The sequence below is a fragment of the Sander vitreus genome, chromosome 20 (assembly GCF_031162955.1).
Source record: "Sander vitreus isolate 19-12246 chromosome 20, sanVit1, whole genome shotgun sequence".
Lineage (NCBI taxonomy): Eukaryota > Metazoa > Chordata > Actinopteri > Perciformes > Percidae > Sander > Sander vitreus.
In genome coordinates, this window is record NC_135874.1 from 11,071,582 (window position 1) to 11,091,178 (window position 19,597).

At 42.7% G+C, this 19,597-nt stretch overlaps 1 protein-coding gene across 2 annotated transcripts in view; it reads left to right on the top strand.

Annotated features, from left to right (window-relative positions):
- fermt2 (FERM domain containing kindlin 2) overlaps positions 1–19,597 on the top strand; it is a 46,329-nt gene that overhangs the window by 11,897 nt on the left and 14,835 nt on the right. For both annotated transcript variants that reach the window (XM_078277111.1, XM_078277112.1), the window contains exons 3-6: positions 7,641–7,874; positions 14,762–14,890; positions 19,002–19,227; positions 19,395–19,497. In XM_078277111.1, coding sequence (XP_078133237.1) covers positions 7,641–7,874; positions 14,762–14,890; positions 19,002–19,227; positions 19,395–19,497 — 692 coding nt within the window. The remainder of the gene's footprint in view (positions 1–7,640; positions 7,875–14,761; positions 14,891–19,001; positions 19,228–19,394; positions 19,498–19,597) is intronic.

Here is a 19,597-nt window from a genome sequence, read left to right on the forward strand (position 1 = left end):
TCATTTGTCACAAGTCCAGAAACAAGTTTGTCTGCTCACCTGCTGCCACTTCTGTCTCTGACGTACAGCGATATCTTCCTCTGTAATCCTGTGTGATTCTATCTCATGTCTGCCGATTTTGTCATCACCTGTCTCTATCAAACTTGTTGTAGTCTGACTAAGCAAGCGAGTGCCTAAAGGCCACTATCCAGTCAATCTAATTTAGGGACAGTGCAGAACATTTGCTTCCTGTATCTTAGCTTGTCAATACCGACCTTCACCCTGCCTCAGACGTGGAATATATTTAGAAAGAGAAGGGCTTTCATGTTATAGAGGGGGACGTGTGCGTGCGTGCATGCGTGCATGTGAGAGAGAATAAGATTGACAAACCTGTAGCTCTGTCTTTGTTGTGTATGAAAACAAGTTGTCGTCTCGCACCATTGCCCCAACGGCTTCAGCCAGGAGTCACCAAGGAAATGGCATGACCAGCCTCACCCTGCTGTAATGTTTTAATCAGCTGATGGCTGAAAAGGACAAAGCCTGGCACTGCGTGGCCATGGTTATCACTGATGGCTAACAGCTTGGCACTGACAGCTTATGAAAAACATTTTCAGGCAAACTGTGCAAACACAGTGGAAAAAGTCCTAACCTGTACGCTCAGTGATGCTAGAGATGAGCCTGGATTTTGCTTTAGGCGTCAGCTGATTGTCACTGCTTTGCTGGTTGGAGACAAAGAGTAACTATGAGTCATTGAGTGCACATGCAACAACAAGGATTTATTGTTTTTAGCCCAACAGCCCAGTGTCAAATCTCAACGACGATGACATGTTTTTTGGCATTCAGCATTTGTTATTAGCATTTCAGCTGATCAGAAAATCAACTCACGAGTCAGTAGTCATGTTTCCATCAACGTGTTTTTATTCACATTTTGAAGTAGTAGTATAAGTAGTATATTTGAAGTATTAGAAAATGTTGATGGAAACGGCAACATTCGAAAAAACGTCCTCAAACTCGCAAAAAAGGTTTTTACGCTCGCTTGAGGTGGTTTTTGCCTTTTTCGAAAAAGAGTTAATGCGCAAAATGGGAGATGGAAACAGCTTTTGCCGAATAAGTTGTGACGTAGCGAACATGTAACTCACATGACTATAGTCCTGGTATCCATCGGATGGGTGAAGGATCGGGATATGGGTCCCATCCAGTGCTCCATACACTTGCAGCACAAGGTGCGTAGTGGAGTTGCGGTGCGCTATAGCCTGTGCCTCAGCCACGTCAGTTATATTGACAAATTGGTTCAACAGCTTGGATCGATGGCCCTGCACACAGCGTATACACAGCGGTGAACGTTTGTCTCGCTGACACCAAATGTCTCTGTCACAACCCTGTATTCTGCACAGGTGGCCAACTTGTACAATGCTACCTCTCTCCATTTAGCCAAAGAACTTAGCTTCTAAACTCTATGATTTAGCAAGCCGGTTTGCAATCTACAACCATGCGTAACGTCAACTTGTGTTGTGCGTAGTCTAGTTTATTCGCTCTAAACCAGTTGATGGAAACGCTTCTAATTCGCATCTTCTTTTCGTTTTCTTTTTTGCCTTCTATCATGCAATACTTAAAATACAAATCTTGCTGCAGATTTATTTTGGCCGATATGTGCTTGTTTTTAAACCTCTATTTGAAAAATAAAATGTAACACTAATATACACAGAATTTCTCAACAAAAACATTTATTGAACACTTCACCAATCTACACTTGTATACTTCAATTAAAAATGTATAATGTAAAAACATACTGTATATTGTATAAATGGATGAAAAATATATTAAATAAACGAAACAGGTAAGAAGAAAATAAACTTTGTCAAACTTTTCAATGAAAAAATAAAGTTTAGTGCACTTAGCAGCATGTATTAAAGAATACAAATCTGCAAGCTTCACAGAAAGTGACATGTTATTATTAATCTCAACACTATTTCCTCCTAACTCCTGTTGAATCACATCAGACTAGGGCTCTCTAAAGTCAGTTCTTGTTCACCTTGTTTGTTAGATCATTGTTAATTTGTTGAAGTGTTGTATCTGTGTTTTGGGGACCCTACTGTTACATGTCCTGTTGCACTCATTAGGATCTTATCTGAGCAGATTTCTGTCATTCAAACAACTCTTGGTTGGAATTTAAAAACTCGTCCAGCCAATTTAATAAAATTAAGGGTTTTATTCGTGCTCGAGTCCATAGATGCAGTTAATGGATACAGGCACGGAGAACTGAAGGCTCTGTTAGCAACGTTATAGGAGTGGATGAGACTGCCACGGACAGGGGTAACAACCAGACTCTGATAAATGACATTCGGGGAGCTTCCACAGCGGTGTGGCCACGGCGTTTTGTACGGTTTTATTAGTACAGTTAATCCCAAGGCAAGAACACCAGCAACATGCTACTACTAACGGTAGCGTCTGAGCCTGAAGTGACTGTGCGAGACACACGGCACAAGACTTCACGAGGGGAGGGGCTGGAGGCAGCTGGTCTGGGTGCGCTGTAAAAAATGTCACCTATTCATGTTTTTAACACTAGGCTGCCTGCAGATGCGCCTGCCTATTAATCGGCTTGATATACTGGGATATTGGCCCAATGCCGATTATGTAAAAAAAAAAAAATGCCAGAAATCGGCCGGTCGATTAATCGGTTGACCTCTAGTATCTGGTGCACAAAGCAGAGGAAGTGGTCTTGTTCGAGCGCTGCAGTGGTGATGGTGTTGAATGAAAAGAACTCAGTTTGACAGATTTTATGGATTAATTTAGCTTGTTAAAGCGCACACACGAACAAACACACAGAGCTAATGTAGTTAATGGATGGATAAGAACACCCTGCCTTCCACAAATCCCCAGACCAGCGTGCACATACAATCTCTGTATCATCTTTCACATCCTGCAGAGGTCATAAAACATGGTTTTCCCATTCTGTTTCCCCTCCCTTGTCTTCCAAGCTGTGTGTGTGTGTGTGTGTGTGTGTGTGTGTGTGTGTGTGGTAGAGGCAGTGTACAGTGCGCACACACACATATATCACTCTACGGAGGGGCTGTTGGTCCACATTTAATGCACCCAATTACTTAGGCCCCGCTCCTCTGGCTGCGGCATTACGTCAGGCTTGGCAGGCTGTATTTTTAGCTTGGAGATGCCATTGGGCCTCCCTCCCTCTCTATGGATTGAGTTACCACCTTGTTGCTGAAAGAACCCAATGGACGCCTATGTGAGCCGCCCTCGTCCAATCCCAACACATCGAACCATTGCGTAATAACACAAGCAAGCCAAAGGAAAGGCTATTCCCATTATGGTTTTGCCGGTGGGCGGGGACAAGGAAACGGTGGAGCGGGGGCCATTGAGAGCATGTTGAGGGTAACTGGGACCAGCCAAGATGCATTCATGCCTTGCCACAGAGTGTATGGTGGCCATGCATGCTGAGTATGATGATGTTTCTATAGAACCTGGTCTGTGGTGGAGACCTGAGTGCCAAGTGTTAATGCTAGCTGTTCTGCATTGCTCCCAGACACCAGAAATTGCAAGGTTGTAAGAGGAAAAACTGTGAGCAGAGTTATGAAAATACATTCTGGTCTATTTTCAATTTTTCCTCTCTTTACTCCCTCTCATTATTCCAGCCTTTAATAGCTGCAGTGCACTTAAGGGTGCCGTTTTTCTTAAGGGTGATGATAGCAATGAAGTTGCATTCGGCACAGCTGAGGCATCAGAATGGAGCGATGACAGCTAGAGCCCCATGCTGCTAGACTCTAGAGTAACTCACACAGGGTCTCTGAAAGAAGGGTTGGAATGTTTTCTCTCAAGTACCAAGTGTTGTTTATCCCCACAGTAAACAGTATACAACCTAACAGCTTGACAAACAACTCCTCCCGAAATCAATTCACACAGTCCTTCACAATGACCTCTGCATTGAGATGCTTGTGGTCACTCTTCTTCTAAAACTTCCCTCCCATTCTTAATCACCAGTGTAATCTTTTCCTCATCCCAGTTTGCTTTACTCACGTCACAGCAGTCTTTTTTCCTGGTTCTAAGCAGCCAATCTCCCCCGCTAATCCCATTCATTCAGTTACTAGACGGGATCAGCAGCAGAGTGTCAACAAAGCATAAAGATGCCCCTATGTAAAGTTAAGGTCAGGGAAAACAATAGCACATGGAAACAGACAGAGAGCCACTCGAAGATTTAGATTACCATGGCACAAAGCGGTTTGACAGATTGAGGAGGTCAACATAGGGCAACATTCAAGATCGTTCCCCTGTCTTTCAACATTGTTACCATATTCCTTTCAGAATGAGCAGAAGCAATGTGCATCAGCCGGTGTTGGATTATGATAACTGCTGTTGCCTTGTAGCCGAAAGTAATTGTAGTCCATTAGCTGTGTCGTTCCTCATGTAATACATAGATGTAATGTGTTGATGCCACATTTAGCTAATGTGCAACCAGCTTTGTATACAAAGTAGATGTGTTTCTTAGAGGCTCTTGTCTGTTTTTAACCACAGGAATGTTCAGCATTAATTCACACTAAATAGGCCTACAGGGAACTGTGGACTTGAAGCATGGATATTTTTACTTAATTCTTTATTCACACATCAGTAAGATACGGTTCAAACAATGAATTGATTAATCTGTTAGTCGATAAAAAGATAATCCTGTAATCGTTTAACTCGCAAGGAACAATGCCACAACATTAGCTGGTTTAAGCCTCTTAAAATTGAGGACGTGCTGCTGTTTTTTCTTTTTTTATCTGTAACTGTAAATTGAATATGTTCAGGTTTTGTATTGTTGATCAGATAGAATAAGTAATTTAAGAATATTATGTAAGTTCTCTAAACTTATGATGGGTGTATTTCACTATTTTCTCTATTTTTATTTTTTTTATTATAAATGATTAATTGATAAATCATCAGTTGCAGCCCTACAGTAAAGTACAAAGGTAGTTGACATAATAAATTGAAGCCTTATTAAGAGATATGACGGTAACTGTTAGTACTTTTAGACCTCGGTTCTGCGTCCGATACAGTCGACCCCATATCATGATTAAGAGATTACGTGAATGGGTGGGCATATCAGGTGTGGCCTTGGACTGGTTTGCATCCTATCTCTCAGATAGAACTTTTGATGTCTCTATTGGGGATTGCCATTCTGCATCATCGCCCCTGTCTTGTGGTGTTCCACAGTGTTCAGTGTTGGGCCCAATATTATTAATTTTATATATGTTGCCTCTAGGTCAGATTTTTCGCAATTTTAACATTTCTTATCATTTTTATGCAGATGACCTACAGCTCCATTTTACTTTTAGGCAAAATGAGACATCCAAACTTACTAGGCTCCTAGATTGCATAGACACCATAAACAACTGGATGGCTGAAAGCTTTTTGCAGCTGAACCCAGATAAGACTGAGGTTTTAATCATAGCGCCAGACAGTGCTATTCCTCTGATCAAGCAGAACATTGGGCCTTTGTCATCTGTGGTCCGGCCCAGTCTAAGGAACCTTGGGGTGACATTTGACAAATCCCTATCTTTTGAAACTCACATCAAATCATTGACCAAATCCTGTTTTTTTCACTTACGCAATATTAGCAAATTAAGGGCTGTGGTCTTAGTCAGAACTGGAGATGGTCATCCATGCTTTCATTTCCTCCCGTATTGACTATTGCAATTCACTTTTCTCCTCACTCAATAAATCTGTCCTTCACCGCCTGCAATCCATTCAAAACGCTGCTGCTAGGCTTCTTACTAGATCAAACAGGTGCACCCATACCACCCCTTTACTCTACTCCCTTCACTGGCTTCCTGTAACCTACAGGATCAATTCAAAATTCTCACCATAACCTATAGGGCTCTACATGGTCAGGCCCCTGATTATCTTGCCAACATAATTCACCTACACACCCCCTCCCGGTCTCTCAGGTCTGTCAATCAAAATCTGCTATCCACGCCACGCACTCGTCTGAAGACATGTGGGGATAGAGCCTTTGCTGCTATGGCACCCAGACTCTGGAATGCTCTGCCAACCAGCATTAGGTTTGCTGAGAATGTGGACTGTTTTAAGCGACAAGTGAAGACTCACTTGTTCAGGTTAGCTTTTGGGTAGCTTATGTCTTTTATTTATTTGATAATTGCTTCTGTTGTATTTGTATTTTATTCTATTGATTATTTTTACCATGTTTTTATTGTCTATGCACATTGTAAAGCACTTTGTGACCTTGTCTGTGAAAAGCGCTGTATAAATAAAATAAATGTACTTACTTGCTTAAAGTTCTCACTTAAGAGTTGGCACATGTAAACAACATCTTGCCTAAACTCATATAGTGCCTAGCCTAATATTATGATTACTATACTATAAACTATATGTGTATATACAGTATGTGTACTAGTCATCTCGCTGACAGTTTTTTCTTTTTAGCTTTTTGGAATATTTATGATGCTGCTTTAGATGACTCACTTTTATTCTAAATAAATGCCTAGGTATAAGTATATGCCTTTAAACACTCTTGCTGACACAGCAGTATACAAGTTGAAACCGTTCAGATCGACCTCTTTGATTAAAGGATGACTGAGCAAACTGACGTCTGTGTCTGGACACAGTGACTCTGAGAGGAGAGAGAGTCCCAGAGTGAGATAGAGGATAGGCTGGAGAAGCGATGAATGGGTATGTGGGTGGAGGAAATGAGACACCGCTTTGGGAAGTGCCTTACTGGACTAATGCCGAAGTAATGACATCACTTCTCAGGGGGGAAATCTGAAAGTATAATAGGCTAAAAACTAAAGGTGTATTCACTCCATCTCAGCTATCATAGACTGCAAAGGCCTTTACCCTTGAACATAAAGTAACATATGCACAGTATGGGTTTTCATAATCAGTCAGATGGATATTTTTAGCACTCTTAAAAAGTAAACATAAGCAAGTATTTGAGCTAGTTAGCCTGCCATTCATTTTGACCTGATTAACATACTTAGCTATTATGTGAATGTATCCCATTAAGGCGACCTTACCTTCACTTTGAAGTGATTGGCACCTCAAACACAACTTCAGCCCATCACAAGGCTGCTCATATAGAAACCAGAGCAAGGTGATCTGATTTATTTTCTTTTTTTGTGATACATTTTTCATTAGCCAGAAACAGCTTTTTTGAGTTCTCTTAAATCCCTGCGGTTTTCACCATCCCCTTGAAGTCAGACACACACCATGAGACCACAGGTCCCTCCCCATTGTTTCTGAGCCTCTGCGGAGCGAAAGCCTGGGAGCTATGTGGCTTGTGTCTGCTATAGAGGGATCACAGTGTGACTTTTGAACAAAGAGGGAGGTATGAACCTGATATCTCCACAGCGTCACACAAACAGCCACGTCTTTCACACACTCAGTCGTCTCATTCTTCCCACTTTGACGCCCTCATGCTAACCTTTTCTGCACTCTCCCCCCCCCCCCCCCCCCACCGAGGGACATATTTGCTGAGCTTAGGTCAGTACAGTGTGATGGGTACAGACTGAGCGCTCTAGTTACACTTTCCATTTGCTTACAATAGTTCACCTTGCTGTCAATAGATATAAAATAGCTTTTGCTGCGTTCTCTTTTGCACCTTTGCAGTCACTTCTAAAATTCATCATTCTCTTCTCTTTTCTTTGCCTCCGTAGATGTGAAGAAGGACTGGTCCGACCATGCCTTGTGGTGGGAGAAGAAGAAAACATGGCTGTTGAAAACCCACTGGACGTTGGACAAATACGGCATCCAAGCTGACGCCAGGCTGCTTTTCACGCCGCAGCACAAACTGCTGCGCCTCCAGCTGCCCAACATGAAGCACATGAAGGTCAAGGTCAACTTCTCGGACCGCGTTTTCAAGGCTGTGTCCGACATCTGCAAAACCTTCAGTAAGTGGAAAGACTGACTCATTTACAGGACAGCAGGCAGAGCAACGTCCATAACTTGAGTCGAGATGTGGAAAACAGTCATGAAGCAAATGTGAGATGAGGTGTGACCAATTGGCAAGGAGTTATGGGAATGAGTGGAGAATAGTGGTCCAGTCTACTTGGACCTATTGAAGGTGCCCAAAAACATCTCCCTGTAAGACTATTTTTGGAAAGGTTCTGGAAATGTCCTAAATCAAACCTAACTAATCATGCTCTTCCTCTCGCTTTGTTTTTAATCCCTGGCAATGTGGTTGTGTTTATTAAACATACTCTAAGCTCTGCATGCTGGAGTCACGTCTCCTGACTGGCAGTCCAGTGTTCGCTCTGCAGTGCTGTCCTTGGAACCTGGGCTCCATCTGTCTCATAATAATGTTTAGTAAACGGAGATTATCAATCGGTCTCAGGCTTACAACACAGGCACACACCAGAGTACATATTCACGTATGTGTAAATAACTCGTACTCTTGCTCACCGTCTTGCTCACCATCTCTCCTACTAATATCATGTCCAAATTTAACTGTCCCCCATGGTGTAAGTGGTACCCAGGGGACACGCACACACACATACACTATCGTGATCTCCTACGATGTCCTGTCCGAGACGTGTCAGAGGTCACACATTGGACCCCAGGGACCCCTAACCTGCTAACGCCCATTTTTCCTCGGCTCAAACCGCTCCCCTGCCTTCTTAGTCACTGTCTCCAGTAGGGTTTGCAGAACCCCCACCAATATAAATGCTTCTATTAGGCAGGGTCACAGCACACCTGTTGTATCTTTGTCACTGTACTGTGTTCAGCAGGCAGTATCAGGGGCTCCAGTGGCAGCTCTCCTGTTTTTATTGGCCTCTGCAGGTAGCACTCAACCTTGTTTTTTAATTTGGCAGGAATGGAGCTTTTTATTTTTTCAGAAGGCTACGAGGTCAGAAGACGCTGTTCTTTGAAATGAAAAGAACAAATAGCCCATTTTATTTAGTGTAAATACACAAAGGCTGTTTTTGAAAGCAGAGGCAGAGAGACGGGGGGAGAAACAGGCCGATAGCCTTTCAGGCCTAGTTAGGAATGTGTCTGCTACTTCTGTAATAAATCTATTTCAGCTTCATAGAATTCAGGACAAATTGCTTTTGGCTGACATGGGACGTGCCAGAATGTCACAAGATGTTGTACGTGGCTGTAAAGGGCCACTGTGTGTGACGTGACTTCTACTGTTGTATTTGTAACACTGTGCATCAATGCTTGCAAAAAGCAGAACTCATGCTAACAGGCAGTTGGAAAGTTCTGAACTGTAACTGTGGGTGTGACAGCAGACTTACAGCTGGTCTGGCCTGGAACCATTTAATTATTTGTTATCTGGGCAACTTTTGAGTTTTACAATTTCCTGTGCATATTTTCTGCTGACTCCCTGTGAGCTGCACAGCATAGAGAATCAGATGGGACAGGAAGAGACGAGGCCTGTCCAACTAGCCTTTGCTCCAGACAGCCGAAAGGGAGTGACAGAGATACTGGAAGATAGAAAGTCGGTGGAGATTGTTTTGTTTTCAGTGATGTGCAACTCCTCTTTGGCCCCAGTTCCTTTTCCCATACTAATTTATTTTGATTTTTGACCGTGTCCGGTCAGATGGTCACACAGAAGCTATTTCCTGTTCCAAAAAATATCATTCTTGAACTATACAGTGTAATGGAAAAAAAAAAAACTATCAAGTGAGTGGGGATAAAAACAGCCAAATACTACACAGGTGGACTGAACTCAGAACTTGTTTTACCTTTCTATTTAGTCTGCTATTCAGTCTCTTTAGCACAACTCAGACAGTGAACGTCCCAAACAGTGGAAAAGCATAGAAAATCTCCATAACATTCCAAGTTAAAAGTATAAAACCAATTATCACCGCTGCACTTCTCCTATGTCCATGGCAGCTGTGTCCTGACACAGACACAGTCCATCTGGGCTGGCTGGGAACCGAGAGGACTCAGCAAAAGGTTCATGTACTGAAATACATGAAAATCACTCAATTTCACTCCTGTTTTGACCTCTGATTACATTTGGCAGCTCTTACATCCTGTGCTGCAGTGCTTACTTGAGAGTGAAGCAAATGCATTAGGGATTTTCCACTTTTATTTGCAAGACAACATTTTTGAACTCTGTTAACAATTCAGAGAATTCTCGGAACCCAAGTTTGTGTGCTTTTTTTTAAGTCTTAGACGGTCTCGGCATTGGTTTCTGTTATGTTGTAGTTCCAGCTGAAACTATTAATAATAATAATAATAATAATAATAATAATAATAATAATAATAATGATGATGAATGGCACTGAACTGGCTTTTGTTCATTTGACCAGTGAAGAGTCACAGTCAGACATGTGCTTGTCCCGTCTAGACAACCTGGACTCACTTCCAACACATTAAACACACTCGTACACCTCCTCCCTCTGACAGGATTCTGTTTTACTCTTCCTGCGAGACAGCACACAAAATGTACTCTTCACAACTGACTAAGACATGAACTTGGGACAAAAATGAGGCTGCTTCTCTCAGCAAACCACCACTTCAGGGTAACAAGATTCAGGCTGCTCCACTTAAGCGCTGTGTTTTTTTTAGTAAGTACTCCTTTGCTACCACGTGTGGGAAAACCAAGACACAATGGCGTTCTCTGGAATATGCAAGGGGCAGCAGCAATACTGTAAATGTCTGTATTTGTCAGCACTGTATTGTTACTGTGAGTCAAAAAAATGACTAGAGATTTGGATGACCAGCCAGGAAAGCAATGAGACTGTGTATGTCAATATCACGGGATATAAAGAACACAGGAGGATGAGTTTGAAGAAGGAGGTTGACGTTGCAGTGAAGTGTTTGGTCTTTGTCCTCCAGAGAGCTTTTTAAAAGTGGGCCCAACTGTTGCTTCATCATTAAGGTCCAGCATATTTATGGCACATCAACCTGTGGTCTGCTTGACTGGCCCGAGTGAGCTGGTCACTGTTGTCATAACAGAAGAGGAGTGCAGTTTGGCCTCCAGTGCTCCAGCTCCAACCCCTAAATTAAAGTGCATTATTATGCGGGGCCTTTTAGCACCTTTTTAGCCTGCCTGTCTGATATATGCAGAGAACCACTGACACTTCTCTAACCTCACTGTACTTGTCAAAATTCTTAAAATATACAATATGCACACAATGTACACTCCTATTATCAGTTTAGCGGACTGTATGCGAGGTAACTTTACCCCTTGTTTTATTTAGTCTTCCATGGAACAAACGCTTGATTTATTGCTCTTGAGTATTGATCAGTCAGCCTTGCAGCCCAGTGAGTACTTCTTCATGACATTAAAAAGTATGCAGGGGGAAAACAGAAGGGGAAATCACTCCTCTTTAATTTATTTTGTCCATGTAGGGTCTCAAACTGTTTGTACGGTAAACTGCTGTAAAATTAGACTGTGACGTGTTTGTGATTCTTCTGCGGCTGGCCTTACTCACTGCAGTGAATCATGTGTTCCAAGGAGTAGATCTGGTGAGCCCAGCTGGCTCTCAGTCAACCTTTCTCCTCTGGCTCCAGTCCTGGTTACTGTCACATGTCTGCAGGGTAGAAGATTGGGGTCTTATTGTCTAAGGTGTCATTTCTGCTAATGGAAATCAATCAAGCTTTTGTAAGCACACTAACCGTCACTCACCCTTCCTCCTAAAAATGTGGTGAGTGTAGGAGCAGTCTTTCCCACCAGATTATGATTCTTAAATTATCACTATAAACATACGATTCAACACTCAACTGAGTATGTCAGCAGAAATTTACTGTAATGCTTGCCTGTCTGAAAAATACTAGTGGAGCGTTTTATTTTTTTTTCATCTTTAGCTCTATATTTCTGATGGTATTCATACTTTAGCTGACATGAATCTCCATCGTATTGACTACACCTCTACTCCCTTCATGGGAATGATGAAAAAACACATTTCTTTAAAAGTCTTTTACCCCACCCACCAATTCCCCCTTTTCCAGGCGATTCAGTAGAGACACCTAAAATATTACTTTTACAGGAATGTTTTTCTCCTCTGATAATGGATCCTAAACCTGTCACATAAAATACATTTTTACCACGTTGGTTTGATGAAGATGCTAAGACCAAAATCTTTGCTTTTGAACCACACTTTGATCTATAGAGGGTTATAGGAAGCAACAGTTCCATGGCAATAACGAATGTTAGTTATATCAATCAATTTAATTGTGTATCAGATTGATGTTGCTTCATAGATATTTGTCTTATAGATGAAGTCATAAAAATGAATACTAAAAGTGACATTTTAGTAAAATGCCACATGCCCCTGCATTGCCTCACCAAGAGACACAGTCCTACCCACGTACACACAGTTTGATACACACTTCACTGTGTGTATTGGCCTACTCACACAGCTCAGTGGGGCTCAAGCTCGGCAGCACGCCTGCAACTCACATGGCTGTATAAGGGCACAGGGACTGCGCTTCCCCGCTGCAGCAGAGCGAGAACGAAGGAGGAGGGAGGCAGAGAGAGAGGGTGAGCGCCCATCTGGTAGTTCTTAAAACTCCTGGAATGCTTTTGCTTTAGTTACACAAACCAAACAAGCTTTCTCCCCAAGCCAAGACGTTCTCTCTCGCCTCCTGCTCGTGCTTTCCTCAACACCCTCGGCAACCTCTTCAATCAATCTGCAACACCTTTCCAAAACTTCATCTTTAAAAAAATAAATAAATGAATGTAGAGATTTATTTAAGTGGATGTGAGAAAATGAACTTTGTGAAAATAATAAAATAAGGCTCTCAAATATCTCGTTTAATTTATTTATATGGAATCTTGGGAAAACCATATCCAGCTGATGATCCAGATGTTCTTGCTTCCAGACTAGCACCATCTATTTTAGTCCTGACACATTCTGGCCATCTCACTACTACTTTAGGACCATCCCAAGCCCATCTTAAAACATCATTGCTGCTGCTGAATGATGGTTCCCTGGCCTCCAAGCCGGAGGGAGGGAGGGAGGGAAAAGACGGCAGAGAAGCTGGGGAGAAAGGCTGCTCTGTTTCAGTCATTATATTCAGTGAGGTGTCTTACTGTCTGATTGGGATCTTGCATACAGCTGACACATTGTTAGAAAGTGGTTGTTTAATTTCATTTATGGTTTCTCAGTATCTTCAAGGATACATTTTTGGTGTTTTTGTGAAAGATGTTCTGTCCTTTTTATCAACAGCAGCAACTGAAGAGTGTGAGGCAGGAGGGTAAGTAGGAGATAGAGGTTGTGTCCGCGCTGCCTCAGTTGGGGATTACAGTTGAAGCCAGAGTTGTTGGGGCCCTGAGAAAAGGGATTTGCAATTTTCCACCACTCGTGTGCACAGCTGCCTACACATCTCCTCAGTCGTCATAATGTCACTGTGTTCACCTACATTAAAGGTTCTACATAATGTCTGTGCGAGAAGTCATGTGGTTTATTTGAAGTCTGTAGTTGGAACAAGACAACTTGCTGTATGTTTTTAGTGAATTATTGGTGTCCAGGGGCCCGTTTCAGAAAGCAGGTTTAGTGAAAACTCTGAGTTGGTTAACCCTGAGATGAGGGAAACTCTGGGTTTTCTGTTTTAGAAAGAGAGGTAACCTAACCTCAGTCAGTTACTATGGTAACTGAGCCTGTGAACCTAACCTGGTCAGGAGCAGGTTTTTCTTTAATAAACCTTGAGTTTCTCAGTCTCCTCCCTGACACAGCGCTCTCTCATTACCTCATTCATTCAGTCTGTATCAGGCGCATTTTAGCGGAGTTTATCGCCATGGATAAAAAAACGTGTTGGTTTATTATGTTTTTTTTTCAAAACATGGCATTTCCTTGTGTCGACGATCCCGTTGATGAAGAAGCTGTATTACTTCGCAGGGAGTTAAACATACGTTGGGAGATGATATTGAGGCCCCAATTATAGATGCATTTTAATTTCCAGATAACTACCTATTTGAGCGGTATTGTTTTTCTTCCCAGTCTGTCAGTTATGTAGCTTACATAACCTTATCTGTCATCATCATCACTAATGTTTTTTTGCAAACGGCAGTTTTCTTTACAACATTGGTGATGCGGAGCATTTTAGTAAAGCCACTGTAGCAAAGCGCCGTCAGAAGAGTGTGACTCGCTCTGAAACGTTTTTTAAACGTTTATGTAGTGTTCCCTGGACACAAACCAGTAAGAGCCATTAAAAAGGCGTTCCACAGTATTGCAGGTGAATGATGTAAACCCAATACATCCATGTGTACCCTTTTGAAATAAAAGATTATGAATTATAATTATGTTAATGATGGTGCTGCAGCCTCAGAATGGGATTAGTAGGCCTAGTACTTTTTCGCCCGCAGTATTGCACCTAAATGAAATAGATTATAGGTTCAATACCATTTCACCAGTAATATTAGGCTATACTTATGATTAAATATGATATACACTATATTGGAATATACGCATTTACTCTAGCAGCAATTTTCTCCCACACCAATTCTCTCTTTTGCAGCAGCCGCTGTGTTGCTTTTTTTACGAAATACAAGTTCAAACTCGCCGTATGCGCGCATGAGTATTTCCGCCGACCCGTTTGTCTGTGGTTGTTACCATGGTGAATCGTAGTATCATGGCTCCATTCATGCTGCCTTTTTATTGTGGTGGTGCACTCGCGTAAACCTACTCTGAGTTGATTGAACCAACTCATATCAGCTGTTCTGAAACCGAAAACTCAGAGTTACCCAACTCAGGGTAAATCAACTCAGAGTTCAGGGTTAGACTCCTGAAATGGGCCCCCGGTTTGCTTGGCTTTGTTTGCTTGGCAAGGTTATTATGTTTATGTGACATCAAATTAACTTTACTGCTCTCTCTCCCTCCAGATATCCGCCACCCGGAGGAGCTATCTCTACTGCGTAAGCCCCGTGATCCCAAGAAGAAGAAGAAAAAGTTGGAGGAGGCAGAGGAGGACGACCTGGAGCTGGAGGGTCCGCTGTTAACCCCTGGATCAGGTGAGCTGATGGATAGTAGCTCCTACTGTACATGGAGATGAAGCACTTATGGCTCCAAAGCACTTGTTACAGTGTTTGCTCCAAAAGTATTTCAGCTGAATGTAAAAGGGTTAGTAGGAAGGAATATTTCTTGAAAAAAAGATAAGTGTAAGTTTTGCACATCATGTGTTTAACCGACGAGTCTGTGTATTCAGTTTTTTAGGTTCAAGGTCTACTTTGAAGTAATTATGTGTATTTCATTGTGAAAAGTAATCTTGTTCCCTCAAGCAGCAGGTTGAATAACAGGTTACACGGGCTGCTATGGAGCGTCCATTCTTTTTTTTAGTCTGTATCGCACTTGTGGTTCGAAAACCACTAAGATAACTCCAGATTGCTGCACCCTGCTTCTATTGACCAAATATGAATGTGTGAGTTTGAAGCCTGCATGGGATCCACAGCCTTGGCTCCCAATTCCTTGGCAGGGAGGATGAAGAATGGTTAAGATTCCACACATAGTTGGTCACGCTGCCATTTTAAACCCAAACCAGGCTACACGACTGCAGATGGGAGCGTTGCAACCATGTGAGCAGGGAGGAGCAGAACAAAACCGTCTGTGCTGCTGTCACAGAGTTAGCCAAAACTGCTAACAGTATTAGACAGGGTGAATGGGACTCTTTGTGTGGTTTGAGTCTCCTCTGCCCAGCCTCTGGTCTGTCCGCTGGCTTCAACATGCATATATACACACTCATGTGAGTGGAAAGAAGGCTAATAATCATTGTGAACTTGGTGGACCATCACAATTTTTCAGTCAAGAAAAACTACTTTTCCTGACATGCTGATTTGCTTCACTGTGAAGCTAGCAACAGATTATCGATCTCTTTGCCCATGTATCGAAATAAAAAGAGTGATAAAAAACCTTCCATTTTTGTGAACAGCACATGATTACACCCAAAGTTGCATCATTACATTTCAAGGGTGTGCTACGGTGACTGCGGTCATGAGGTGGTGCAGAGAAACAGAGTTGCAACAGTAATGTGCAGAATCTGTTTACAGTCACCACTCTTCTTGCGTGTGAGCGCACACACACACACATCCCGCGTCCTCCCTATCAGATCACATGCTACAGTCAGTGAATGTATTTAATGGCCAAGTTGTAAGACGTTATTCTGTCCCTTGAGGGGAAGGGCTGGCCTCTTACAGTGGGCCAGGTCTCCTGATAGGAATCACAAGCTCTTGCAGCGAGGCAGCAATGCAATCAGACCCACAGCCTTCTCCTGTATAGCCAACTGCTTCTGCACACCACTGTGGAAAAGAAAAGATTGGAAGCTTAGTGCAGCTCACCATGGTCTAACTTTACTAGTAGAGTAAAGAAAATTATTTCAGAATTACTCGAATCTTATTTAGAGCAGCAGCGATTAGTCAATTATTTTGATGTTTTTCTCACATTGTATAGACTAATTGATTCATTGAGAAAATAATTGGTAGATTAATCGATTTATGAAAATAATTGTTAGTTGCAGGACTGAAACACAGTTTCGCCAGTTTACCGTCGCTTTAAAGGGCCTTTTGCCTTTGCCTCACCATCTTTTGAATCACTTGTCTGTAATTGACAATGCTGGTAAGACACATTGATAATAGGAAAATAGGTTCCTCATATAGTAACTCAGACGTATACTGCGCAGGTCCTTACTGACCTCAAAAGCAAATTACATGATTGTGAACACTTAAGGTTTTAAGGAGTACATGACCCATTATTTCTACTTTAAAGACTGGCGATCCTTTTCCAAAACCTCTATCCTTTAAATGCACATTTAGGAAACTCCATGTCCCCTGTTTGTCTGCTCACACATGTCGAGTGCCCCACAGAATTGGTCATTTTGGTAGAAAAAACATGACTCCACCTAAGAGCCATGATGTTGTGCCCATGGTGCCAGTCCATGCCGTCCCTCTGGGCCCGCCACATCTTTACGTGCCTGGTGTATCTAATTATCTTTCCTGTCAGGGTGGATGATATGCCTCAGACAGCCAGTACTTGCAGTGTATATTTGTGCTGCAGTTTATAAATGCATGGCTGGGTCACGTTGACCAACGCCTTGACTGGGTTTTCAATCAGTCATGCTGTGTTGACGGCTATAAATGGGTTGATGGAAACGACAGAACCTCACTAGTCATTCCAGGGTGATCTCCCTCTGCAAAGAGGGTAAAACTGAGTCATCCACTCTGAGGCTAACAGTTGGCAGTGCCCATGGAAATGCCACGGATCTCCCTGTTCTTGTATTTCTCTACTTTTGTCTCTTCCGTTTCCTCTTGTGCTTGTACAGTTTTTTAGTATCTTAAATCTGTCCACTTGATGTTATTTGTTCCCATTCCACTTCTTCCCTCCCCTCTTTCCTGTCTTTCCTTCTCTTACTCTTTTCATCCTAGCCTCTGAGGTAATATACATCGGACCTGTCAAAGGTAAGCTTTCCTCTTCCTCTGTCCTTTACTCTTCAGCACTGCTTCCTCACCCTTGCCTTCCCCTTCCTCCCTAGCCTCCACCCCCCACAGCTGGAGTGTTGAGGTCACCTGACTGCTTCTCCAGAGAAAGTCAGCTGATTCGGGTGGTCACATGATAAAGGCTTTGCCTCTCATTAGAAATTAGCTCAAAGCTCACCTTACAGCTTCTTCTTACAGCTACTCCAGGCCTGCTCACTGTGTCCTCTGACTCTATCACTTTTTAGCCCTTGAACGGTTTATAACTGATTACTGAGGTGGTCATAAGTAAATTATTAGTAGATGTTTTTGGGTTACGTTTTTAAAGAAGTTCAGAAATCAGAACAGTGATAATGATTATTGGTCCATAATCCTACATACACACCACAATCAATAGCCCACACAGAAGCTTTGTGTAAAAATCAAATCCACAAGAGACACTTTCATTTGACAGCCCTCTCATGGTTTACTTCTAGTCTTAACAGCCCATGGTGGTCCAGCTCCATCCATCTAAGCCCTCTATGAATCCCCAGTGTGGGACCATTAGGGAGTCAAGTCATGTTAACATTCTTTGTGCCTTTTCGCCTGCTTTGGCGAGTCAGTAAACAGGATGGAGGAGGCCTAGTTGTATTTTTAATAGGCTGTCAGCTTTCACCTTATACATGGTCTCTCTGGATATTTGGGATTCCTCAAGAGACCCTTTGGGAGATGGAAGTACTCTCCCTGACCTGATGCACTCAGCAGTAAGGAAAAATCTTGAAATAACCACTGAATAACACCCTCCCCCACAAGGGATGTGTGGCCATAGCTTGCACCCTGTTCTCATGACCTCAGCTCGCAAACACACACGTGCACAATCACAAACACAAACCAAGCCCACTTCCTGATTTCAGAAGGGATTTAGTGGTTTAGCCAGTGTTGCTTCTTGACCTTGGCCCCACAGAGCGAAGAGGGAATGGGGGGGGTATGGGGCCAAAAATACTACCACAAGGCCAGCCAACAGGAAATGCAAACCGCTTCACTTAGGTGGCTTGCTTATTTTTGCAGTCAAAATTTAGAATAAATTCAGAAGTAATGGCAACGCTAAAGCAACATTTAGAGCCCTTATTCTTTTAAGAATTAGATCAAAAATGATGTGGCAGATTTTTTTCAATCTTACATGTTTTTGTTTTAATCCATTTATCATCCCATATCTTTGTGCTCCCTTCTTCTCTCCTCTCTGTGGCAAGTTTTGCATTAGTTTGCTGTGTGTAGTGCATTCCTGCAGGTTTTTTGACTGTGAGTAAGTGGGTGACCCTGATCATGTTCTGCGTCATCTGCATGCTGATCCACATCAATCCCACCATCAGCAGGAGGACATAGTTGAAGCCACTCATCTGCAAAGTGTGGGCTGGTAGTCACATGGTGGTGTTGACCGCCTGGCTAGGCTGCAAGTGTGTGTGCGCTTTTGGAAAAGTGTTCACCCCTTTTTTCCCTAATGCTGTTTTGTTGATGTACTTAGTATTTGGGAATGTGCGCTTATTTGCTTTGAAATGGGTGTATTTATTAGTGTCATTGTGCGACAACAATTATATAGAGAATGGTATATTGTTAATGTGATCATTTTCTTTTTGGACCTCAGGGCACTATAAGGTACTAACTGATGACTGTGTGATTTCAGGGAGCATCTACTCCAGTCCAGGCTTGTACAGTAAGACTATGACCCCCACCTATGACTCCAGAGACGGCAGCCCGCTGTCGCCCACCACTGCCTGGTTTGGGGACAGCCCTCTCTCTGAGGGCAACCCCAGCATCCTCGCTGTCAGCCAGCCAATCTCCTCACCAGACATCCTGGTCAAACTCTACAAGCCCCAGTCTCTGCTGGACAAAGCCAAAATCAACCAGGGGTGAGATGACTTTGCTTAGTGGTTAAATGGTTTGGTTAAACAGCTTATAGTCAGACATGCTTTGATGGGTTTGCAATATATTTAGCACTGTGCATCTGATCAAAATAGTTGCAAGAGGCTGCACGGAGTTTGCTTGATTCAGAATACATTATTCACTGTCTGTACAGGTGGTTGGACTCATCCAGGTCTTTGATGGAGCAGGATGTAAAGGAGAATGAGGTGCTGCTGCTGAGGTTTAAATACCACAGTTTCTTTGACCTCAACCCAAAGGTACGTCCCATAGACAATGCAGGACAATTTCTCGAATGGTTAGTGTCCCAGTACTCGAAAGTCATTGGACAAAAGTCATGATGCCATTAACCACGTACAA